Source organism: Lithobates pipiens, unplaced genomic scaffold (assembly GCF_037356315.1).
Source record: "Lithobates pipiens isolate NorthernLeopardFrog02 unplaced genomic scaffold, aLitPip1_a1.2 Scaffold_3, whole genome shotgun sequence".
NCBI lineage: Eukaryota > Metazoa > Chordata > Amphibia > Anura > Ranidae > Lithobates > Lithobates pipiens.
In genome coordinates, this window is record NW_027507790.1 from 154,872,271 (window position 1) to 154,897,418 (window position 25,148).

General features: G+C 41.4%; 1 protein-coding gene across 3 annotated transcripts in view; it reads left to right on the forward strand.

Annotated features, from left to right (window-relative positions):
* CETN3 (centrin 3) overlaps window positions 1-15,985 on the forward strand; it is a 35,719-nt gene extending 19,734 nt beyond the window's left edge. For all 3 annotated transcript variants that reach the window (XM_077462407.1, XM_077462409.1, XM_077462408.1), the window contains exons 3-5: window positions 2,656-2,770; window positions 4,631-4,822; window positions 15,698-15,985. In XM_077462407.1, coding sequence (XP_077318533.1) covers window positions 2,656-2,770; window positions 4,631-4,822; window positions 15,698-15,741 — 351 coding nt within the window. In that variant the 3' untranslated portion in view covers window positions 15,742-15,985. The remainder of the gene's footprint in view (window positions 1-2,655; window positions 2,771-4,630; window positions 4,823-15,697) is intronic.
* The last annotated feature ends 9,163 nt before the right edge of the window (window positions 15,986-25,148 follow it).

Consider the following 25,148-nt stretch of genomic DNA (forward strand, 5'->3'; position numbering starts at 1 on the left):
TGAAAGCCTGAGTGCTTTCACACTGGGACACTGCGCTGGCAGGATGTTGAAAAATGTCCTGTAAGCAGTATCTTTTGGGGCGCTTTTAGGAATTGGAGCGGTGTATACCCTCCGTCAGTGGTGCTTTGCTTTGCTGCTAGTGGGGGTTAAATGCGGGCAAAAAGCTTTACTGCCGATGCCCCCGCACTGTCAGTGTGAAAGTGCCCTTATTGTTGAATCGTGAACACTGATCTTACCTGAGAGCAGGTTTCTGATTTATGATTCCAATTTATATTTCAAGATTGAAGACTTAGTTTGGATCTTTACAGAAGAAATTCCTATCTCTCCTTTGCTGCATCAATGCCACTGTGGCAATAAGAGCACCTTAGGTTGCAAGCAGACTTTTAGGTTATTTGTTGCAGCCATGGCCTCTTGAGTGCCAATTTAAATGGTCTTGTTGCAGCATAACGCGCAACACATTTTGGAGCAAGTCCTGAGACACATTTTGGCAAATAGTGGTCTCTTCTGTGTGAATATTCCCATTCTCTGTAGGATTGGCACTGCCCTGCCCCTGACTCAGAAAAACTGCCGACAGGCACACTAGAGCTCCAGCCTCTACTCTGGTACAGTTCGTGGCTGAGCCTTGAGCCTTCCCCGAGCTATCCAGCAGCCTCAGTCGTGGGTCACAGGATGGCTGCACCCTTCCTGCTCTAGATTAACAGTATCTGAAATGATTAGGGTTGTGAATACCTCACAGGGGATCCCCACACTCTCGCAGCTTTGTTTTCCGATAAAGTGGAACTCCTCCCAAGAGGATCAGCAGTCAGTCTCAATCTCTCCAAAGCTAAAAGAAACTATTAAGGTTTTGGTAGACAAGGTGCTCTCCTTTTAGAACCATTTCCACCTGTTCGTCTAAGTTCCCCAGTATGGCATCTCTTTGCAAAACCTTTAGAGATTAGAGACCCTCCTTAAGGCTGGGTTCACACTGCTGCGGGGGGAGATCCGGATGTGATTTGCACCGCAAATCACATCCGATCTCCGTAGCGATGCGAGTACAGCCATACAGATAGTATGGCTGAATTCGCATCGCTCCCGCAGCAAACTCGCACGGGACCCTTTTTTTGGTCCGCAACAGAATCGGATCGCATGGGGGTTCACACCATGCGATCCAATTCCTGTGCGAGTCGGCAGATCGCACTGCGATTTGCGGACGGATCTGGGGGTGTCATTAACATATCATTGACACTCCCAGCCGTCCGCATAGGGAAGTGTGAACTGCCGGCGGGAGTAATGCGATGCGGGAAAACGCCGCGGATTCGCGGCGTTCCCGCATCGCAGCGGTGTGAACCCGGCCTAAAGCCTATTTTTTCTTTACCTTTCTGCTGTGTGAAAATATTTTTCCTGTAGTTGCTTCAGCAGGACTTTTTAACAGCTTGAGCCTGCAGTAATTTCAGGGAACAACTGAGCTCTCCTGTCACACCATTCTTGCAGCCCCACACAGCCAAGTTTCCAAAGCCATGCCCATTAGCGGAACAGCACTTTTCTTTGCCTCCCCTTTGTGCCCTCGCTGATTGGATGTATTTCTATGTTTATTTATTAGCACTGTACTGGAGGATGTACATTGCTCCCATATTGCCAGTCTGTTTTATGTCCCAGCATCTCCTACGGATCTGACAGGGGAGGTTTCTACTGCCCAGTTACAGCACAAGAAACCGCCTGTAAAGCCGTGGCTCTTAGAAGGGTTGTGTTTGGATGACTGTAATGTGCGGTTCCAGAATGTCATTCTTATCCTTCCTCACCACTTGATCACTGACCTTGAATGGGGTCTCAGCTGTTGGAACACTTGATATGTGCATGTTTGTTCTGGCTCAACTGACTCCAAAGATTGAAGGGGGAATAAGGTCAAGCACAGTTTTTCTAACTTGTCAGGTTTCTTTTACAGCTGTGGACATCTATAGAAAATTCTGTAGAGAGCTCAATTTGAACGTGGATGTCTTATACCGCGTACACACGAGCGGACTTCTCGTCGGACTGAACTCTGATGGACTTTTTGATGGAGTTCCGCCGAAACAGACTTGCCTACACACAACCACACCAAAGTCTGATTGTTTAGAACTCATGACGTACGACGGGACTAGAAAAAGGAGGTTCAATAGCTGCCCTTGCGTTGTTTTTGGTCCGTCGGAACAGCATACAGACGAACGGTTTTCTCGATAGGAATTGGTTCCAGCGAAAAGATTTGAAACCTGTTCTATTTCTAGGTCCGTCAGAATTTTAGAAAGAAAAAGTCAGATGAAGCCCACACACGATCAGAATGTCTGACAGAATGATTCCGTCTGACCTTTTCTGCTGGAAAGTCCGGTCGTGTGTACACGGCATAAGCCTATCTTGAAACTGAAGAAAAAAAAAATAGATTTCCAGACCATTATAAGGACCAGAGGTGCCTATGACCACTGTTATCAGCTCAAATGTATACAATCTATTTGGGTGGACATTTTACATTTTCAGGAACTTTCTTTAGATTATCTTTGTAGATTTAAATGCATAGTACATCTAGAACATTTTATAAAATTATCTTCTGAATGTAGAGGTGTTTATCTGGTTGATTGTACTTCCAGACAAACATGTTTAAAGTCTTAATCAACAGATGTTTGTAAGGACTTGTGATATTGGCAGGTGGCGATGCGAGCTTTGGGGTTTGATGTGAAGAAAGCAGATGTTCTAAGAATCCTAAAGGATTACGACGGTGAAGCAACAGGGAAAATTTCTTTTGATGACTTTAATGAAGTTGGTAAGTTCTGTTTTATCTTATAATTTACTTAGGCAAATACTGTTTTTTTTTTTTTTTTTTTTTTTTTTTTTTTTTTTTTTTTTTACAGTGAATAGATGGCTCTTTCAATGAATTTACTAGATCTATAATTTAAAGCAGAATTCCTGTCAAACAGCTAAATTCACAGAAATGAATATATAAAAGCTGTTTTCCTTTTGCCAAATATATGTATATTTTGCCTATTCTATCCTGGGATTTACACAGCTCTACCACACAGCACAATTTTGCCTTTCAGGGAGGGGGAGCTCCGTTTTCTCTGCTGCGTGTTTTTTTTTTTTATTTTTTTTTTTTTTTTTTTTTTTTACTTCTACTTACAGATCTCCTCCCCACTCCCATTCTATGATGGGAAGGTGGAAGGAGAAGCGGCAAACTGATTCCATCACTCTGTTTTCACCTCCTATTATCATACTCATTGCACTGCAACACACCTGATTGGCTCTTTGTGCAGCTTCTCCCTCCCCCTCTGTAAGCTCTGTTGTACAGGATCTGCAAGAAGCTGATAGCAAGGCAAAAAAGGTACTTACACTGCTTTATTTAAAATAATATATATAGTATTTAAAATGGTTGTGAAGGCAGAAGGCTTTTTTTTTTTTATCTTAATGCATTCTTTGCATTAGGATAAAAAGCCTTCTGTGTGCAGCAGCCCCCTAATACTTACCTGAGCCTGAGTGGGCTACAGGTGGATGGCCAGGTATGTGTTACCTATGGCCATCCACATGTGCAAATGACAGCCCAATCTGTGCCAACAGTGTCCACAAATGGGCACTGACTGGCACCATCACGTACCAAATAAAATCTGTGATGCTCAGCAATGCCACCCATCAGTTCCACCCAGCAGTGCCGCCTATCGGTGCCACCTAATCAGTGCCCATCAGTGCCACCTTGTCAGTGCAGCTATATCAGTGCCCATCATTGAAGAAGAAAATATACAAAAATTTTTTACAGAAACAAAAAAAACCTTTTTTTTTTTCCAAATTTTCTGTCTTTTTTTATTTGTTGCGCAAAAAATAAAAACCGCAGAGGTGATCAAATACCACCAAAAGAAAGCTCTGTTTGTGGGAACAAAATGATAAAAAAATTTGTTTGAACACGCAATTGTTATTCAAAGTGCAACATCGCTGAAAGCTGAAAATTGGCTTGGGCAGGAAGGTGTCTAAGTGCCTGGTATTGAAGTGGTTAATGTAAATATGAGGTCTGAGGTCTTTTTGACCCCAGATCTCATATTTAAGAGGACCTGTCATGCTTTTTTTCTATTACAAGGGATGTTTACATTCCTTGTAATAGGAATAAAACTGACACTTTATTTATTTTTTTAAACAGTGTAATAATAAAAAAAAAAAAAAAATGTAAACGCGCCCGTCCCACCAAGTTCACGTGCAGAAGCGAACGCATATGTGAGTAGCGCCTGCATATGAAACCGGTGTCCAAACCACACATGTGAAGCATCACCACGATCGGTAGAGCGAGAGCAATCATTCTAGCCGTAGACCTCCTCTGTAACTACATGCAATCTGTAGAATTTTTTTAAACGTCACCTATGGAGATTTTTAAGGTTAAAGGTTTGTCGCCATGCCATGAGCAGCCGCAATTTTGAGGCGTGACATGTTGGGTATCAATTTACTCAGCGTAACATCTTTATTCATTATTGGTCTACGGTGTTAGAAAAAACATGTACAATCATTGGGAGTTCTAAGTAATTTTTTAGCAAAAAAAAAAACTGTTTTTAACTTGTAAACAAATCTCAAAAAGAGGCTCGGTAGTTAAGTGGTTAATATCGTTAATAATGCAGTACGTATTTATGATACTTTTCTTTTAATACAGTTACAGATTTAATACTGGAGCGTGATCCCCAAGAAGAGATGCTCAAAGCTTTTAAACTGTTTGACGATGATGACTCAGGGAAAATTAACTTGAGGAATCTACGTCGGGTTTCCCGGGAACTTGGAGAAAACATGACAGATGAAGAGCTGCGGGCTATGATTGATGAATTTGACAAGGATGGTGATGGAGAAAGTGAGTTTTATAAATGTGTTCAATGTAGTGTTTTTATTTTAGTTATTGGGGCAAGAGATGAAATACAACTCCCATTTCAAAAACATTGGGACACTTTATATCTTTAAATGTACATAAAAACCGAATGCAATGATTTGCAAATCTCATAAACCCATAGTTTATTCACAATAGAAAATCAAAAACATATCAAATGTTTAAATTGAGACAATATACCATTTTAGGAAAAAAATAAGGTTTTAAATATATCAAAACACATATACTTAAAATGCCAAGATGCCATGAAAGCATGTAGGTTGGATCACTAAAGGGCTGCCCCAAGCTGCTGTCAAGGATACACTTGGAATAGCGATGAAAACAAAGATGAACAGCATACAGGACCCTCAGTGCAAATAAAACAAATCACAGTAATTCACCAACACAGGATCCTGAATGGATGTAATTCTAGTTGTAAAAAACTGCCCAGTAAGTTGTAAAGTACCCTTGTTTATTCCAGAGCTTATAAAATAACAAGTCATTGAACAATCAATGATGGCAAGCAGTATAATATGCCAGGTGTTCTGGGCCGTGCTGAGACATTGCACTTATTCCCCGGTGAAGAGCCCAGTATAGGGCTGGCAGGATAAACGCCTATGGACCATGATGCAGCCTTGTGTGCCGACTAGGCACACCATGGATGACACAATCACCAGCTGCCAGGAGATAGTAGGAAGGAGCCAGTGTAGACCACGAGCATGGGGGTTGATGTGACGACTCATTTAGCATGCATGCGCTTTGTCAAGTCAAGGGGATACGGGCAAACCGCATATTTTTTATAATTGAAATGGATTAAAAGCCAAACAAGGAGGCGAAGAATGGGCAAATCAACTAAGGAACCTGAGTGCTGATCTCCCATTATTGCCCTTACATAATTAATAAGATAGATTAAAAAGTTACTATTACTCCATTATTAACCACTTAAGGACCGTTCCTCCTTTTTTTTTTTTTTTTTTTTTTAGATGTGGTGTTTACAAGTTTAAAAACATTTTTTTTTTTTGCTAGAAAATTACTGCGAACCCCCAAACATTATACATTTTTTTTCCTAACACCATAGAGACTCAAATGGCGGTCGTTGCAATACATTCTGTCACACTGTAGTTGCTCAGCGGTCTTGCAAGCGCACTTTTTTTGGAAAAAATTTAAATTAAAAAAATAGGACCACAGTAAAGTTAGCCCAATTTCTTTTTTTATTGTGAAAGATAATGTTACGCTGAGTAAATTGATACCCAACATGTCGCGCTTCAAAATGTTAATTAATTTCATAATCGATTAGTTGTTGATGAATCGATTAGTTGTTTCAGCCCTACTTTTATTCCTATTACAAAGATTGTAAACATCCCTTTTAATAGAAAAAAGGCATGACAGGACCTCTTCAATATGAAATCTGGGGTCAAAAAGACCCCAGATCTCATATTTTACACTAAAATGCAATAAAATAAGAAAAAAAGAGAAAACTCATTTAAAAAAAAATGGCGCTTTAAGAGCTATGGGCGGAAGTGACGTTTTGATGTCGCTTCCGCCCTGCAGTGTCATGGAGACGGGTGGGGGCCATCTTCCCCTCACTCATCTCCATGCACAGCCAGTGAAAGGACCGGATTGTGGCTGCCGACAGCTCCGGTAAGCAGAGGAGGACACCGGAAAAAAACGGCGTGAAGGGGGGTGGCCTCCTCCCGCTGCCGATAAAAGTGATCTTGTGGCGAATCCACTGCAGAGACCACATTTATCTTGTAGCCGGCCAAACATGGGGATACCAGGATTATGGCAGCTAGCTGCTGCCATAACGATATCCTTCCTCAAAGTGAGGACGTATATCGGAGGTCGGCAAGTGGTTAATTACTTCTCTTGTGATCGTGATCCAAACAAATGCATCACCAAAAAAAATAATTACTAAAAGTTAGAGGAGGGCCATTTAAAAAAATAAAATTAAAAGTCAGCAGCTGCAAACACTGCAGCTGCTGACTTAATAAGCACACGAGGAGAGAAGACAGAAGATCTCCGCGGAGTAGGAAGAGGTAGATTAGGATTATGTGCCTAGCAACAGGCATTTCTGGTAAGTAAAAAACAAAACAAAAAAATGTTTTTTTTTTTTTTTTTTTGTAATTTTTAATATTTTTTTTTTTTTTCAGGGTGGCCCTCCACTTTAAATGAACATTTAACATTCTTAATGCAACTGGACAACAGTTCTGATTCATATTGATTAACAAGTAAATGAGAGAATCCATAGATTTGTATAACACATTTACTGTGAACACTTCCAAGGTTCTACATTATACCATTTTAATGCCAACAAAAATGGGGAAAAAAAAAAGAATATAAATGAAAATAAAAAAACATCAACAATATTTTTCAGGAATACATGAAAAAAAATCGCCGTCAGTTAACACAATTCACTGTGCCTTCCTAAAATGCATGTTAAAGCTCTATCACTCAAAGAAAAAGCCATTTATGAACATGATCCAGATACACCATGCTGAACAATATATCCAAGTTTTAGAGCAGCATATAGTCCCATCCCGAAAAGGTAATTTTAAGGAAGGCCTTGCGTATTTCAGAAAGGCAATGCTAAACTTCATACTGCAACAGCATTGCTTTGTAGTAGAAGAGTCTGGGTGCTTAAAGTAGAACTACATTATAGGCAAAACTTTTTTTTTTTTTTTTTTTCCCTTCATTTAGGCTGCTTTCACACTGGGGCGGTGTGGGCGTCGGCGGTAAAGCGCCGCTATTTTTAGCGGCGCTTTACCGTCGTTTTAGCTGCGTCTGCGGGCGCTAGCGGGGTGGTTTTAATCCCCGCTAGCGGCCGAAAAAGGGTTAAACCCGCCCGCAAAGCGCCGCTGCAGCGGCGCTTTGCCGGCGGTATTGCCGCGCTGTCCCATTGATTTCAATGGGTAGGAGCGGTGAATACACCGCTCCTTCACCGCTCCAAAGATGCGGCTAGCAGGACTTTTTTCACTGTCCTGCCAGCGCACCGCCCCAGTGTGAAAGCCCTCCGGCTTTCACACTGGAGTGAAAGGGGCCGGTTTTTTTCAGGCGCTACACAGGCGCTATTTTTAGCGCTGTAACGCCTGAATACCGCCCCAGTGTGAAAGCAGCCTTAGGATAGAGTATCTTCGAAATAGGATTAGCATTCCCTACACTTCCTGTCCCATAGCCAAGCAGAAAGTGGGAGGAAATCTCTGCAAATTAAGGGAATTTCTTTGGGCCCCCAGGTCACCAGAACTAGTGTTCCCATTGGAAGATTTTCTCCCGATTACTTTTCACTTTCAATGATAAACAGGACAAATCAAGAGGAGGAATCTCTCCTTAGCCAGAGGCACTAACAGCAGTAAAACATGACCGGTGTTCTAATCTCCTCTCCATCCAATAATACGTTTTGCCTTTAGTTATACTATAACTGGTCTGCCAGACCTTTCATCAACTGAAAATATTTGGCGCATCTTAAATCGAAAAATACGACAAAGATGACCCAGGACTGTTGAGCAGTTAGAATCTTATATTAGGAAATAATGGGGCAACATTTCTCTCCCAAAACTCCAGGAACTGGTCTCCTCAGTTCCCAGATGTTTACAGAGTTTTGTTAAAAGAAGAGGGGATGATGCGTGGTAATTGTGGCCTTATCCCAACTTTTTTGAGATGTGGTTCTGCCAACAATTTTTTTTTTCTTAAAATGGTACACTATCTCAGTTTAAAGATTTTGATATGTTTTTTTTCTAAAGTGAATGCCGTATTTTTCGGACCATAAGACGCACTTTTTTCCCCCAGAAATATGGGAGAAAATGTGCCTGCGTCTTTTATGGTATGAATATATGCTTAACACCAACCCCCGCCGTGCTCCGGAGAGCTCCGCGGCTTCGGCCTAGCTCTGAAGCGGCGGCCATCTTGGTGCACCCGCCATTTGCAATGTGATTGCGCCATCAAATAACGGAGCAATCACTTGTAAAAAAAACGGCGTCATGATGACGCCAGTTCCTCTCTCCCCTTTGTGTACAGATCTGTACAGTGGAGGGGAGAGATCGGATGGCAGCAGTGCTGTGGGCTGCATCTGTAGTGCCCACAGCGCTGCTCTGTGACAAGTGCAGTCACAGCCATCCCTCCATACTCTGCCAATACTCTGCCAATACTCTGCCAAACTCTGCCAATACGCTGCCATACCCTGCCATTACTCTGCAATACCCTGCCAATACTTTCTATGGTAATGGCCACTCTGCATTTCATGGGCAAAATATATTTTAGTACACCATTTGGTTCAGAATATTTTTTTTTCTTGTTTTCAACCTCTAAAACCTAGGTGCGTCTTATGGTCAGGTGCGTCTTATGGAGCGAAAAATACGGTAATATATGGGTTTATGAGATTTGCAAATGTAGATTTTACACAACGTCACAACTTTTTTGAAATTGGGGTTGTAAAAATGTTTTTTATCACTTGTTGGAATTTTGATTTTGAAAGCTTTTCATAATATTTTTTAGTGTGTTCTGTAGTGATTTTAGTGATTGCTATTTATTGTAGAATATACTGAATTATATTTATCACTATTGGAATTTTAAATAGACATTTGTGCAACTGGACTAAACAGACCCATAAAGGAATATATAAGATTGATGATGGATATGTAAGGAGACCTTTTCAGCTTTTCAGTTCTCTTTCAAACTTATCTTGGCACCTTGTTATCCGTATAGGCCTCTTTATCAAGCTGTAAGTTTATACTACCTACTTTATTCTGGAACCAACAGTAGGGAGGCTAATGATGATTCCATTTGAGAGCAAAAGCTTTTCCTAATAAGACAAGAGTTCTATTGGCACCTTTTCAGTATTTGTGGAAGCACACTGCCCTTGACACAGGCATGGACAAGGAAGTATTAATAATTGTCATGATATTGGCAACTATATCTGCACTGTATCCAAAAATTGCAGGGTTATGCATAGGAAAAAAAAAAATGAGGTCAGTTCTCCAAACAACTTGTATGATGTGGAGAGATGGGAAGAAGCAGACTTGGAAAGGATTTTGCATTTCAAGGGCTCGATTGAGTTACCCTCCAGGGCTCAGTTGGGTAATTTGAACTCATCACTTTTAGAGGCACAGAGTCAGTCTTATGCCGCGTGCACACGACCGGACCTTTTGACAGCAAAGGTCAGGCGGAACAAATCCATCTGACAATTCCATCGTGTGTGGGCTCCATCGGACCTTTTGCTGTCCAAAAATCTGAGGGACTTTAGAAATAGAACATGTTTCAAATTTTTGAGCCGGAACTCCCCCGGACCCAGTTCCTATTGAGAAATCCGCTCGTGTGTATGCTAGTCTAACGGACAAAAAACAACGCTAGGGCAGCTATTGGCTACTTGCTATAAACTTCCTTATTCTAGTCCGGATATACGTTGTCATTTTTGAATCTGTCGGACTTTGGTGTGATTGTGTTTGGCCAACTCTGTTCATTCGGAAAGTCTGTCAAAACTCTGCCGAAAGTCCGTCAGGAAGACCACCGGACCTAGTCTGTTGAAAAGTCCAGTCGTGTGTACGCGGCATTAGGAGTTAAAGTGGTTGTAAAGCTTCCATTTCTTTTTCTTAATATAAACATGTTATACTTACCTGCTCTATGCAGTGGTTTTACACAGAGAATCCCTGAATCTCCTCTTTTGCGTTCTTTTGTGTTCTCTCAGCCATGGGGGGGGGGGCTCCCCCTGCCGGGAGAACAAGATAGCTCAGAGAGGGATTCCCCCATCAACACTGACTGTGTTTTAAGGAAATCAAACTATTTTCTTTGAAAGAAAATTACTCAATCTATGGCTGGCTTAACTGAACTCCTTTTGTAGCCAAACTTTCATTATGTTGGATTGAAACAACTAATCGGCATAATCGATTAGAATTGATTATGAAAATAGTTGTCAACTATTTTCATAATTGATTAGTTTGTCAGCCAATTAGTTGTTCTGCATACACAGTGCAGCACACATACAGCTCAGTACACCGTCCATTCATGTCAGAATACACAGTGCAGCACACATACAGCTCAGTACACCGTCCATTCATGTCAGAATACACAGTGCAGCACACATACAGCTCAGTACACCATCCATTCATGTCAGAATACACAGTGCAGCACACATACAGCTCAGTACACCGTCCATTCATGTCAGAATACACAGTACAGCACACATACAGCTCAGTACACCGTTCATTCATGTCAGAATACACAGTACAGCACACATACAGCTCAGTACACCGTTCATTCATGTCAGAATACACAGTACAGCACACATACAGCTCAGTACATCACTTCACCGTTCATGCATGTTAAGTAAGTGCCTGAGAACTTGTGAATATGTGAGGAGCAATGCCTCATAGGACATGTAGTCCTGGCAGGAGAAGGAAGTGAGTGATTCCAAAGGCAGAAAAAAAAATGTCCTCGCTATGAGGACACTCTACTATACTTTGCGGCTTGCTATTGGGGCACTCCGAAGGCAGAAGCCAGAAGTGTCGGTGAGGGACCTTTTTAGAAGAGTAGAATCAGGGCTGCTCTCTGCAAAACCATTACACAGAGCAGATAAATATGACATGTTTGTGGTTTAAAAATAAAACATCCAACGATTACAATGACTTTAGGGCTCTGTGCAGGGAAGATCAGCATCTGAACCCAGTAAAGCTGGAGGCTGATATGCTAGAGGTATAAGGCATTACAAATATAATGTAAGTTAAAATAACCTTTTACCAGTAATTGTGCATTATATTTAAAATAGTTATATCCATGCAAAAAAAGTCTCAGCCTTTAGTACTACTTTAATATAAAATATTTCTATCCCCCCTTCCACCCTTAATATAGCTTCATGTCGTTTAAAATACCCCGTATATCCTATTTCTGGGTATATATAGATTTTTTTTTTTATATAGATTTTTATGATATAATTTATATATATATACATTATAAATTAACCCCTTATCATAGTGATTATCTGCTGTGTTTGTACTATAAAGGGGTAATTTTTTTTTTTTTTTTATCCCCATCATGACAAGTGGGAAAAAAAACCTTCTGATGCTACTAAACGTCTTTTGCTGGCCATACACATATCGGTTTTCAGACAAGAATATTCATACCAATATATTGTTTGTAAATTCGAAATTGACTTGCTTTCAACACTCAGTTTTAACCTCTTTGTGCCCACGCTATAGCCAAAAGACAGCTATAGCACAGGCCTAAATTGATGGGAGGGCGTCTGTATGTCCTCACATGCATGAGCTGTCTGTGTGCTCTGTGTTTGGAGTAAGGGATCAACCCCCGATCCCTTACCATGTGATCAACTGTCAGCCAATGACAGCTGATCACGCGATGTAAACAGTTGGTAATCGCCTATTTTTTAAAGCTGATCACCAGCTTCTGTCCAAGGGACATCGGTCCCAAACAGCCAATGCCGTCCCATCAGTGCCGATCATTGCTGCCCATCAGTGCCGATCATTGCTGCCCATCAGTGTCGCCTATCAGTGCCACCTGTTAGTGCCCATCAGTGAAGGAGGAAAAGTTACCTGTTTGCACAATTTTCGGTCTTTTTTTTTGTTTGTTTAGCAAAAAATAAAAACCCCAGTAGTGATTAACCACTTCAATACCGAGCACTTTCACCCCTTCCTGCCCAGTACAATTTTTTATCTTTCAGCGCTGTTGGACTTTGAATGACAATTGCACAGTTATGCAACATTGTACCCAAACTAAATTTTTATCATGTTCTTCCCACAAATAGAGCTTTCTTTTGGTGGTATTTGATCACATCTGGGATTTTTATTTTTTGCTAAACAAACTAAAAAAGACAGAATTTTTGGGGGAAAGAAATGATTTCTTTGTTTTCTGTCATAAAATTTAGTTTTCTCCTTCACTGATGGGCACTGATGAGTTGACGCTGATGAGGAGGCACTAATATGTAGAATTGATGGGCACTGGCAGGTGGCACTGATGGGCACTAATAGATGGCACTGATGATGAGGTACTGACAGGTGTTACTGATGGGCACTGATTGGCACTGTGGTGGGCACTGATTGGCACTTTGATTAGCACTGTCAGAGGCTCCTTACTATGATCGGAGTTGCAGTGTCAGACTGCCACACAGCACCTCCGATCGCCGTTTCACGCCCGCTCGCATGCACGTCATAGGACATCCAGTCAGGATAACGGAACCACTGCGCGGCCATCAATCTGCTATAGGCCGGGCAGGGAGTGGTTAAATGCCACCAAAAGAAGGCTTTATTTGTGTGAAAAAAAATTATAAAAATGTTATTTGGGTACAGTGTAGCATGACCGTGCAATTGCCATTCAAAGTGCGACAGCACTGAAAGCTAAAAATTGGTCTGGGCAGGAAGGTGTATAAGTGCCCAATAGGGAAGTGATTAAAATGAATGTAATGATAACCAGATACACTGTCTGAAAATTCCTTCGACCAAGGAGTTTTCTATTCTGCTCTTTTGAACTCTCCCATCACTGTGGTTGAAACGAATGTTGATTTGACCCCACGTATGATTATAAATTTAAAGCGGGAGTCTGCCGTTTTTTTTTTTTTTTTTTTTTTTTTTTTTTAAAAGCCAGCAGCTACAAATACTGCAGCTGCTGACTTTTAAAATAATGACACTTAACCGCCCAGCGCGCCCGTGATGTCGGCACCCGAAGCCGATCTCTCGATCGTCTCTCGGGTGCTGCCGCCGCCATCTCGGGTATGGGAATCAGGAAGTGGAGCCTTTCGGCTTCATTTCCCGGTTCCCTACTGCGCATGCGTCAGTCGCGCTGCGCAATAAGGATGGTCCCCTCTGTCTCTGGGATCAGTGTGTTTCCCAGCAGGCAGCGGGGGACCTTCGAAAAGGGGCGTAGATTCTGCGGAAATGGGCGTACCTTCTGCAGAATCTACACCGGAAGTGGGTGCAGATACCTGTACTGTACAGGTACCTGCACCCCCCTCCCCCCTGAAAGGTGCCAATTGTGGCACCGGAGGGGGGGAAGGTCCACTTTAGGGTGGACCTCCGCTTTAACGAACATTCTTAAAATGATGATTTTCTAAAGAAAAAAAAATAATTTGTGTATGGCCAGCATAATTGACAGCAGGCTCAGGTTGTATCAAGCTACTTGCCTATGACAAGGGTGTCTGCATAATATTCTATTACAAGCGTGTCTTAAAATCCTGTCTGATTTAAAACCAGAACAATAATCAGCCAACTAATCGATTATGAAAATAATCGTTTGTTGCAGCCCTAGATTAATGTCCAATTAAAGCAGAGTTCCACCCAAAAATGGAACTTCCACTTTTCAGATTCCTCCTCCATCCCCCCCCCCCTCCGGTGTCGCATTTGGCACCTTTGAGGGGGGAACATATATACCTTTGTAATCCAGGTATTTGCTCCCACTTCCGGGGCATAGATTGCCGCAGGCTCTGCAGTGATCTACGCCATGTCCACACCCCCCCCCCCCCCCCCCCCGCTGTCTTCTGGGAGCCATAGAGGTCCCAGAAGACAGCAGGGACCAGTGAGGAAGCACAGCACTACTCACGCATGCACAGTAGGGAACCAGGCTGTGAAGCAGCAAGATGCTGGCGCTTCCACCCAAGAGCCGAGGGACAGATCGGCTTCGGGTGAGGACATCGCGGGCACCCTGTACAGGTAAGTGTCCTTAATTTAAAAGTCAGCAGCTGCAGTACTTGTAGCTGCTGACTTTTAAAAAAATATATAAAATTTTGGTGGAACTCTGCTTTAATGTCTCCAATATGTGGCTTGGCTGCTGTCTGGTGTTTAGCATGGGAAATCTATTCCATGGCAGTTGTAAGGAGGACATTTTTGGCAGTTAGCAACTTCTTTCCTATCTGGATAGATTCCTGTATGGCAGTGCTAGTTAATGGAAGGGAGGTGATGGTGCCTGAGGATTGGGGTACTTTTGGAAGAACATGTTGCTTTTATAGCATGTGGAAAGCTCCCCCTGTATAACAGGAATGCATGTGGTGATGATCCTGGCTTGGCAGTCCCAAGCGTCCTAGAAGATGGGAAGGCAGGAGAGTAAAGGCTCATTTACACTTGCTTTGGCTTCAACACACGTTAAAGCGCCTAGAGCTTCAACATGCTTTTATGATGTGTTTTTGATTTGTGCGTGCTTCGATTAAGCTTTGCTGATGCTTTTTTGAAGCTTAACAAATGCCGTGTGTGTGTGTGTGTGTGTGTGTGTGTGTGTGTGTGTGTGTGTGTGCGTGCGTGCGTGCGTGCGCGTGTGTATGTGTTCTATGGAGGCTTTGAAGACGCTTTAAAGCACCACTAAAGCGACATGGGGTATAATTTTTGAAGCAAAGCAAATGCAAGGTGTAAACTGGACTGTAAGCTAACCATTGTATTTAGTGACAGGGGCTTTGAGTGGTATCCAGAGAGCTTTAACAAAGCCTGTCCGAAGCCTTGTTTTGAAGCACGTGTAAACTAGCCCTAGAAGCTAAAACAGGATAGTAGTCCTTGCAGTCAGCTGCATCAACATCTGCTCCGAATCACGTCCCTGCAAATACGTTTTTTTTTTTTTTTGCACGCTTGGTTGTCAGGAGCATGAAGTTAATTTAAAGGTATTTTTTTTTTTTTAAATAAAGGATACTTGTCCAAAAATATTTGTTGGTAATTTTATGGAGCCTTTGTACAAACAAATAGGGATTACTGGAGTACTTCTTTTAAACAGGGAAAGTCACCGTAGAGGTCAACTAACTGCAGTTCATAGTGCGACCCCTGTTACAACTGCTTAAAAAACACATTGCCCCCACCTGTGTAAAATGAACCCTTACTTATGTTGCATATAAGCTAAATATTACTGGATTGATGTCTAAAACATACCTTTTGATTTTTGTTTATACAGTAAATATAGAAGAATTCATTTCCATAATGACTGGCGACATTTAATGTAAAGCGGAAGACCCGGTTTTCTATGTGTTAGAACTTGCCAGCAGCAGGAATCATTGTGAACACTTTCATTGTGGACCAACTCTGATGCAGAAGTCAGTATTTTGTAGCATATTTATGTTAAGGTGGAATTCTTCTCAATTTTGAGTATAGTTCTATTTGTAAAATAGTTATTATTTTTTTTTTTTTTATTTTTTTTAGTTTTTTTATGCAGCTGTAATTAAATTGCACAATACTTTGTAAACTGGAGTGGTTGGTGTTTTCCTTTATCACAGTTCAGTTACTGTACAATTTCTTATACACTCATATACATCCACATTCATACACTGTATTGCTATACATAACATTACCATCACATCACAAAAGATGAACACATGCAGTATATTCATTACTATGCATAATTTACTAATTTTGTTCACCTTTTATTTTGTTTGTTTTACTGAAGATTTACTTGGAATTTTCACCATGCACATTATGTTTACTGTTTTTATATTATATTATATAAAACTCAATTTTATCATGGGCCACGTTATCATTATGGTTTGCCCTCAAAGGGCGAGTTAACATAAGACTTAGTCTTGGTTTTTTTTTTGTTTCAAAATAACAAACCTGTTATACTTACCTGCTCTGTGTAATGTTTTTTGCTGGCGCTCCTGGTCCCTCCCTCATGCTAAATGCCCCCACAGCCAGCAGCTTGCTATGGGGGCACCCAAGCCGAACCGCTGCTCTGTCAATTCAGACACAAAGCCGTGACTCGGTTCCACACCCCCTCTCTCTCCTCATTGGCTCACGGACTTTAGATAAAAGCAGCGGGAGCCAATGGCACCCACTGTGTGTCTCAGCCAGTCAGGAGGGAGATTCCTGAACAGCCAAGTCAGCAATATTTTTTTGCTATAATAAATATCCCCAAAAAAGCTTATAAAAAAACAATTTTTTTATATTCTTCAACATATATTTTTGTTAAAAATCGCAATAAGCTTTTATTGATTGGTTTGCGCAATCTGTATAGCATCTACAAACTATGGGAAAGTTTTATGGCATTTTTATTATATTATATTCTATTTTATTATTGTCATTTTATGGCAATCGGTGCTATAAACATGCACTGATTACCGTGTAAATGTCACTGCCAGGGGAGGGGTTAACACTAGGGAGCAATCAAAGGGTTAAATGTGTGTTCCCTCAGTGTGTTCTAACTGTATGGGAATAGGACTGACTAGGGGAGGCGACATACCGTTGTTCCTACTTAGTATGAACAAACTATATGTCTCCTGTCCCCTGACAGCATAGGGATTTGTGTGTTTTACACACACAAATTCCCATGCCTGGCTCTCATGCAAACGATGGTGCGTGGCCAGCTAATTGGGTTCCCCACCGTGCAGCGGATGCGTGCTAGCGGCTCTTAAAGGTAACCCTGTATATATGTAAGGGATTTCGTGCAGCGGTGCCATTGTGCCTCAGTAAATATACGTGAGCCGGTCAGGAAATGGTTAAGCCGTGAAGAGCAGGTGCAGACCAGTATGGAGCCCACTCGCACTCCTGTAGCAGATGATGCAATTCTGAAACAGAGGGTCACACACCACTGGTATCCTCAAGAAAATGTATTGGAGCCAGTTCAGACAGAAAATAAAGTTTCTTATGAATAATGCCAACAGTGTGCAACCCACCTTTTCAACTGGCATAAAATTGTATCATCATCATTATAAGCAGATGTCCAGAGCACCCCCTTACTTTCAGAAGTCATGAGTTACCCCCCACCTCCTTACAACAGATGTCCAGACCCCCCCCACCTTCACAACTCATGATTCCCTCACCCTCCCTTACAATGTACTGGGATGCAGTAAGCGCAGAGAAGTGGAGGAGTTCTGCCCTCTCTGCTGCTAACCACTGAGACCAGGTGGATGTGAAGATGAGGAGAGGAGAAGAGAGGTGCGAGGGCCATATAAATTGACCTGGCAGGCCTTGCCTTTGACAACTATGGTCTATGAACAAATGTATCCTCGTAGGGAATAAATTCGCTAACATTTTTGTAACACAATTTCTGCTACAATCTAGCATTGAAGCGTATTTAAATAACAACTTTGGCTATAGCATCTCACCAGTCCTTAGATGCAATTTTTTTTATTTTTATTTTTTCCTTCAGGCTTTTTTCTTTTATTTTTAGGTGTTTATCCTGCCAGCTACACACTTCTAAGCCCCTGTACACATGGTCGGAGATTTCCACAACCAAATCCGTCTGATTTTGCCCGTCGGATTTTGTCCGTCGGATCTTGTCCGAAACTGTTGCATACACACGGTCGGACAAAGTTGGCGAAAAATCCGATCTTTCAGAACGCGATGACGTAATTTCGTTACGATGGGACTACATTCAGGCTAGTAGCCAATAGCTTTGATGTAGGAATTTGATCTGAGCATGCGTGGCACTTGGTCCGATTAAAATTCTCTACACATGATCGGAGTATGTCCGATCGGCCCAGTTGGTCAGGAAATATTTCCAACATGTTGGAAAATTGGGTCCGACGGATATTCGGACGCAATCAGTCCGATGCATACCACACACAGTCGGATTATCCGATGACACGGTCCGATAAGACGCATTCCGACGGATTCTCCGACCGTGTGTACGAGGGCTTAGGGTGAAAACACTCACTCATACTTTGCCCATGCAAAAGTAGTGCTTCCACCCTAGGACAGGAAGTTTTTTAGGACTACAGTGTTCCTCCTTCGTCTTTACAACATAGGCAGGTGTTCTGTAGTGTACAAAGAGATTTGAGAACAACGCTAAGTCTGGGATTCTTGCCTGTAGAAGTAAGAAGATGGTTATCTGTAGGTGCAGAGCCTAGAAACTCAAAACATTGGGGGCAATACACAGGTGTAAATTGCGAGAAATAATTTTTAAGCTAAAGTTTTAACTAAAAGAGAAAAAAACGCATTCTCTATAGCTTTAGTGACCCAACTTACCTGTAACAGTCTGTCTCAGCCTGTCCTGTAGAAATCTTCTGTGCAGAGATGCCCTGTCCTCTTCCTGTCTCTGAAATTTTGGCACTGCGGGGCTTAAACGTTTCTTAGGTCTTCCATGAAGCTGCAGTGAAAAGTAACCACTCCCTCCTCCAATAGGAAAAGATGTTTCATAGTGTACACTACATGTAACATGATCTGTGAATGGGGGAGAGTCCCATGAATCACAAGATTCTCTCCCCCATTTGCAGATCATGTTAGAGGCAGTCAAAGCAGTGAAAAAAAACAATTCTCAATAGAATAGGTCCTTGAAGGGAACTTTATCACAACAGCTTCACAGAAAACCCCATGCTATTAACCTCCACAGTGCCAGACGTTTACAGAATGGATGAAGATAGGTCTTCCTGAAGTGAAGATTTCTCCAGAATCTGGCTGCATGGACAACATGGAACATCCTTCATAGCTCACTTACGTTTATATAAAAATGTATTTTGTGTGGCTAAACTTTAAATATGGGGAAAGGCCAGCTGGTGGAAGTTTTTCAGCATTGATTGGCTCTCGGCTATGATAACCCGGAAGCAATGACCCGACATCACTTCCAGTTTACTGGGATGTCAATGGTGCCATTTAAAAAAAAAAAAAAAAAAACATTCAAAAACACAGATCTTTGTGTTTTGAATGCTTTTAAGGGCAGAGGAGGGATTTAGATCTCTCCATAAAGCACACCTGTCACATGCCTGTTGCTGTCAATGTTTACATTCTTTGTGACAGTAATAAAAGTGATTTAAAAAATAAAAATAAAACAGTGTACAAAAAAGAAAAAGTTTTCATTGATCATTGATCATGAATTTTTTTTTTTTTTTTTTTTAAATGCCCTCGTTCCCCCCTGTTTTTGCACGCAAAGGCAAAAGGGTGTGTAAGTTCCGCACTCACGTAAACAGTGATCGACCTACATATTTGAGGTAGCACCATGAACGTCCGATCACGGGCAGTCATTTTAGCACCAGACCTCCTCCGTAAATCTAAAGTAGTAACCTGTAAAGGCTTTTAAAGCGCTGGAAAGCAAAAGGGGTTTTGGGACTTGAAAATGAGGTGTATGATAACATGCACCTCCATCCCTAAATCAGAAACAAGAAAGGTTTTTTTGGGACTTTGAGTGAGGCACAAGACATGTGGTAGGGGAAATGATAAAATTGTTTAATGATGACATGGATAGGCTCGATGCGCTTTGTGGCCACTCATCGGGAGCAAATGCATAGCATACCTGAAAAAAGGTACCAAATCGTATCTAATGTTTTTCTCAGATAGTAAGAAGCAAGGTAGGGGTAAGGGGAAACAAGATTCTCCCTAGAATACTTATGTATAAATTGTTCTAGATAAGCAGTGTTGCAAGTCAGGATCTGAGAGGAAAGTCTGTCCCGAGAGCTGAGGGAATGAACCCAAGGAGGAAGCAAGCGCACCGACGCACCCCAGGAGCACTCTCCAAACATAATGGGCCAGGCTGAAAAGATTCCAAATATGTCTGTAGAGTAAATGATATTGGACCAATATGTGTGAATGGTGTGTGTGTGTGTGTATATGTATATATAAATATAAATAGTATTTCATGAACTATAAACCAACACCCATTATTACCTGAAAAAGTGAAAAGCGTAGTAGATGCAGAGTGAAAAGAATAATATATCACATAAAGAGAAAAAAAAAGTGAAAAATCCCAAAAGCATGTTGGAAAATGTCTTCTGGTCTGATGAAACCAAGGTTGAACATTTTGGCCATAAATCCAAAAGATATGTTTGATGCAAAAACCACACTGCACATCCCCAAAAGAGCACCATACCCACAGAGAAGCATGTTGGTGGTAGCATCATACTTTGGAACTGTTTTTCTTCAGCTGGAACAGAGGCCTTATTCAAGGTTGAGGGATTCCGAACAGGTCCAAATACCAGCCAATATTGGCACAAAAACTTCAGGCTTCTGCTAGAAAGCTAAACATGAAAAGGAACTTCATCTTTCAGCATGACAATGACCTAAAGCATACATCCAAATCAACAAAGGTATGGCTTCACCAGGAGAAAATTAAAGTTTTGGAATGGCCCAGACCTGAATCCAATTGAAAATCTGTGGGGTGACCTGAATAGAGCTGCGCACAGGAGATGCCCTTGTGATCTAATAGATTTGGAGTGTTTTTTGCTAAGAAGAATGGGCAAATATTGCCAAGTCAACATGTGCAATGGTGATAGACGCATACCCATAATGACTGAATGCTGTAATAAAATCAAAAGGTGCTTCAACAAAGTATTCGTTTAAGGGTGTGCACACGTATGCAACCATATTATTATTATTATTATTATTATTATTATTATTATTTTTACTTCCCCTCACCGAAAAGATTTTAGTTTGTTGTTCAATTAAGTTGTAGGTTCATAGGTCACATTAAAGGTGAAAAAGGTTCTAAATTGATTTCTTTGTCAAATTTTTTTTACATCACAGAAACTTTACATTTTAACAGGAGTGTTGAGTTTTTAAATCCACTGTACACACCCTTAACCTGGCACTTAACACTAAAAGTGGTTCTAAAGTCCCAAGCCACATTTATGCGTTTACCAGAAATAGTGTGACTCTCAACATCTGAGAAGTCAAAACACGCTGTATGTAACTGACGATCTGAAGCCAATATACTTGGTTATACAGCCCTCACTAGTCCAAACAACTTTGCTAAAAAAAGGTTAAAAACACAATCTCCTAGGTCAAAATCTGTATACATAGACTATAATCCCCAGAATCTCAATGGTGGCTGCGCATGTGTAGTGACGTCACAGTTGCCATCACCATGCATTCACCGCCATTGGGATTCTGGGGATTGTCTGTATACCCAGGAGTGGCTTCAGGCAAATTTTTGGGGGTGTGCTGTGCTGCTGTTAGAAGTATAAGGGTAAAGGGCTGATGCCGCTTGCGCAGCTTGCTGCTGTCTGAGTACTTGTGGGCAAGTTGAGTGTGTCTTCAAGGTCAACATAAAATATGGAGTGATCAGTATTATCTAATATACAACATGGCATATATAATGATGTAGCATATACCCGTAGAGTGCAGGGTTCAAGATTATTTACAACTTTAGATGCTCAGTGCGCCTCCTTACATTGGTGGTCAGTGTTTAATATACTCTCTTAAACTGGTGGTCAGTACTTAGTGTATCCTGCATTGGCAGTCTGTGCTCAGCGTACCTTCCTACACTGGCATACAGTGCTCAGTGAAACCACTTACCCTGTTTCCCCTAAAATAAGACCTAGCGTGATTGTCGGTGTTGGCTGCAATATAAGCCCTACCACCCAAATAAGCCCTACTCTGTTTCCTCAAAAATAAGCCCTACCCTGAAAAGAAGACCTACAAGGACTTTAACTAGGGCTTATTTGGGGGGTAGAGCTTTTATTGCAGCTATCACCGACAATCACACTAGGTCTTATTTTAGGGGAAACGGGGTACATACACAGTCACTGCTCAGTGTAAACTCTTACATTGACAGACTGTGCTTAGTGTAACCTCCTACATTGGTGGTCAGCCCTCAGGGTAACCACTTACACTGGAATACAGAAAACTGCGCTACCCTAAAAAAATAATTAAACAAATAAAAAGGCTGCAGTTTAGGTGGGATAAACACAGTAAACAATATAAATAGAAAAAAACTGCGCCTGCAATAGGTCCAACTAGGTCTGGCAGTCCAGAGGGTAAATAACATCCAAATTGGGTATTAAACACAATGAATTGAACCATTAAAGTCTCTGAATAAAATGTATGTCCAAATGTATGGTTGAATAAACAATTTGAGTCCACAATTTGAATGTGAGGAACCACCACCATATGGATAGCTGCTTACCAGAGGGCCAACACACACCAGCATTCGGCTATAACCCAGCCACAGCCTCTTACATCTGAATAGAAGACCCCGGAATTCCTCAGATATTGCAGGATCCTAGGCTCTTTCCATAGAACATGCAGTCTGTGAAATCATACAGCATATAGAAAGGAAGGGCACCATAGCATAATTCCGTAATGCAGGACAATTTATAAAAAAAAAATACTGGTACTTACAAACTTAGGTAGATAAAGAACATGTAAAATATGCCGGCCGGCACAAAAGGAGCCCTTCTTCCATCTCCATTGAAAACATCTGCGTATGACGAAACACGTCTGGGAGGGCATGCAGTGACGTCACAACGTTGACTTGAAGGAAGGAACAGTATATTTAATACCCAACCACTTACATTGGTGGTCAGCCCTCAGGGTAACCACTTACATTCAATTCAAAACTACAAGCCTTCAGCAGCATTGACTGACAGTACTTATAGGCATTCCTTCACAGGATACTTCGAATGAATGACATGGTCACGCTTTTTTCAAATTGTGATAGCGGGTGCGGGGAGAGGCTCCCTCACCTGCTGTAACAGTAAGGGGGGGGGGGGGTGTTGAGAGGCTGCAGATGCTGTAATATGTTACATGTTCCACCCTAAAAAAACGGTATAACATGTTCCAAAGCTGAACTTATTTATTTCCCCAAAAGTGTTATTTTGCTTTAATCTTTTCTGAAGGGATGAGAGGGCCACCACACTCTATTTCAGCCTCTGTATGTGGTACCCAAACCTGAGCAGTATATTAAAGATGCTGCAATGCTGATGCTTTTGTATAGTTGTAAAATTGTATTTTTCTCTAATATAGGAAAGGATATGTTCTATCTTTAATAATATCTATCTTTAGAAGCTGCAGTTTGGCCCTGTATGCTTTTTTTTTTTTATCAAGTCTGTGATCCACAAGGACACCCAGATCCCTTTTCATCATTGATTCACCCAGCCTCCACCAACCTTTTCCAGATTGTACATTGCGTGCATATTTTTAGCTAGGTTACATTTTCTATGATGCCTTTTTATTGAAGTATCTCCAGCCTGAAAACCTTTACAGGGTCTATGTATTTTCTACATATTGTCTTCTTAAAACAGAAGGTGGATACTTGTTATAATATCCTCAGAAATCTGAAAAAGGGCCCAGGCTTAGGCTTTAATCTATAATGAGAGTGCACCCATGGAAGTCATTCCTTTTGCACCTGTGGCCTACTATGCCTACAGAACACCGTGTCTATACCTTTTATAGAGCCATTTATCCAGGCAGTTGTTTTAAGCTTGTTATCTGTCTAAAGTATGCTAAATATGGCCTCTACTATATAGAGTTTTGGGTAGCAGAACATAATACAATCATGAAGATTCTGGGAATATGAGCCAAAAGGTACCATCAGTGTACTATCATTGTTCTGCAAGACCTTAAACAGCAACCTTGCATTTTGCATCTTGTACACATGAGAATGAATAACTTAAGGCCTCGTTCACACTGCTGCTGTTAGACTCAAGTTTTTGTGAGTTTAGGCATTTTTTTTTCCTACCTTGAATTCCCCTAATGTTATCCTGTGTCCATGCACACATAGATGTTTTTAGCAGTTTAGTAGCAGGGAAGTTTAAAGGATGTTTTCCGAATGCCCTAAAATCACGTTCAGAAGAGGAAATTTTAAACACAAAAAACGCTGAATGCTGTTAAACGCATGTAAACGCTGTTAAACATGTCTAAACTCTAGGGCGTTTAGGGCAATGTTAGAAGAACCTGTTATGCCACGTACGCACGACCGGACTTTTTGACAGCAAAGGTCCGACGGAACGAGTCAGTTGGACAATTCGATCGTGTGTGGGCTCCATCGGACCTTTGCGTTGCAAAAATCCATCGGACTTTAGAAATAGAACATGTTTTAAATTTTCCCACCGGAACTCCGCCGGACCGAGAAATCCGTTCGTGTGTATGCTAGTCCGACGGACAAAAACCAACGCTAGGGCAGCTATTGGCTACTGGCTATGAACTTCCTTATTTTAGTTCGGACGTACGTCATCACGTTTGAATCGTCGGACTTTGGTGTGATTGTGTGTGTCCAAGTCTGTTCATTCAGAAAGACTGTCAGACCTAGTCCGTCGAAAAGTCCGGTCGTGTGTGCGCGGCATTAGAGTCTGCAAAAGACTTGAGATTGGGGTGGAGGTTCACCTTCCAGAAGGACAACGACCCTTACCATACAGCCAGAGCTACAATGGAATGGTTTAGATTAAAATATATTGATGTGTTGGAATGGCCCAGTCAAAGTCCAGACCTAAATCCAATTGAGAATCGGTGGCAAGACTTGAACATTGCTGTTTGAAGATGCTCTCCATCCAATCTGACAGAGCATAAGCTATTTTGCAAAGAATAATTGGCAAAAATGTCACTCTCTAAATGTGCAAAGCTGGTAGAGACATACTCAAAAAGACTTGCAACTGTAATTGCAGCAAAAAGTGGTATTGACTCATGCACACCATACCTTTCACATATTTATTTGTAAAAAATATACATAACCATTTATCCTTTTCCTTCCACTGCACAATTATGTG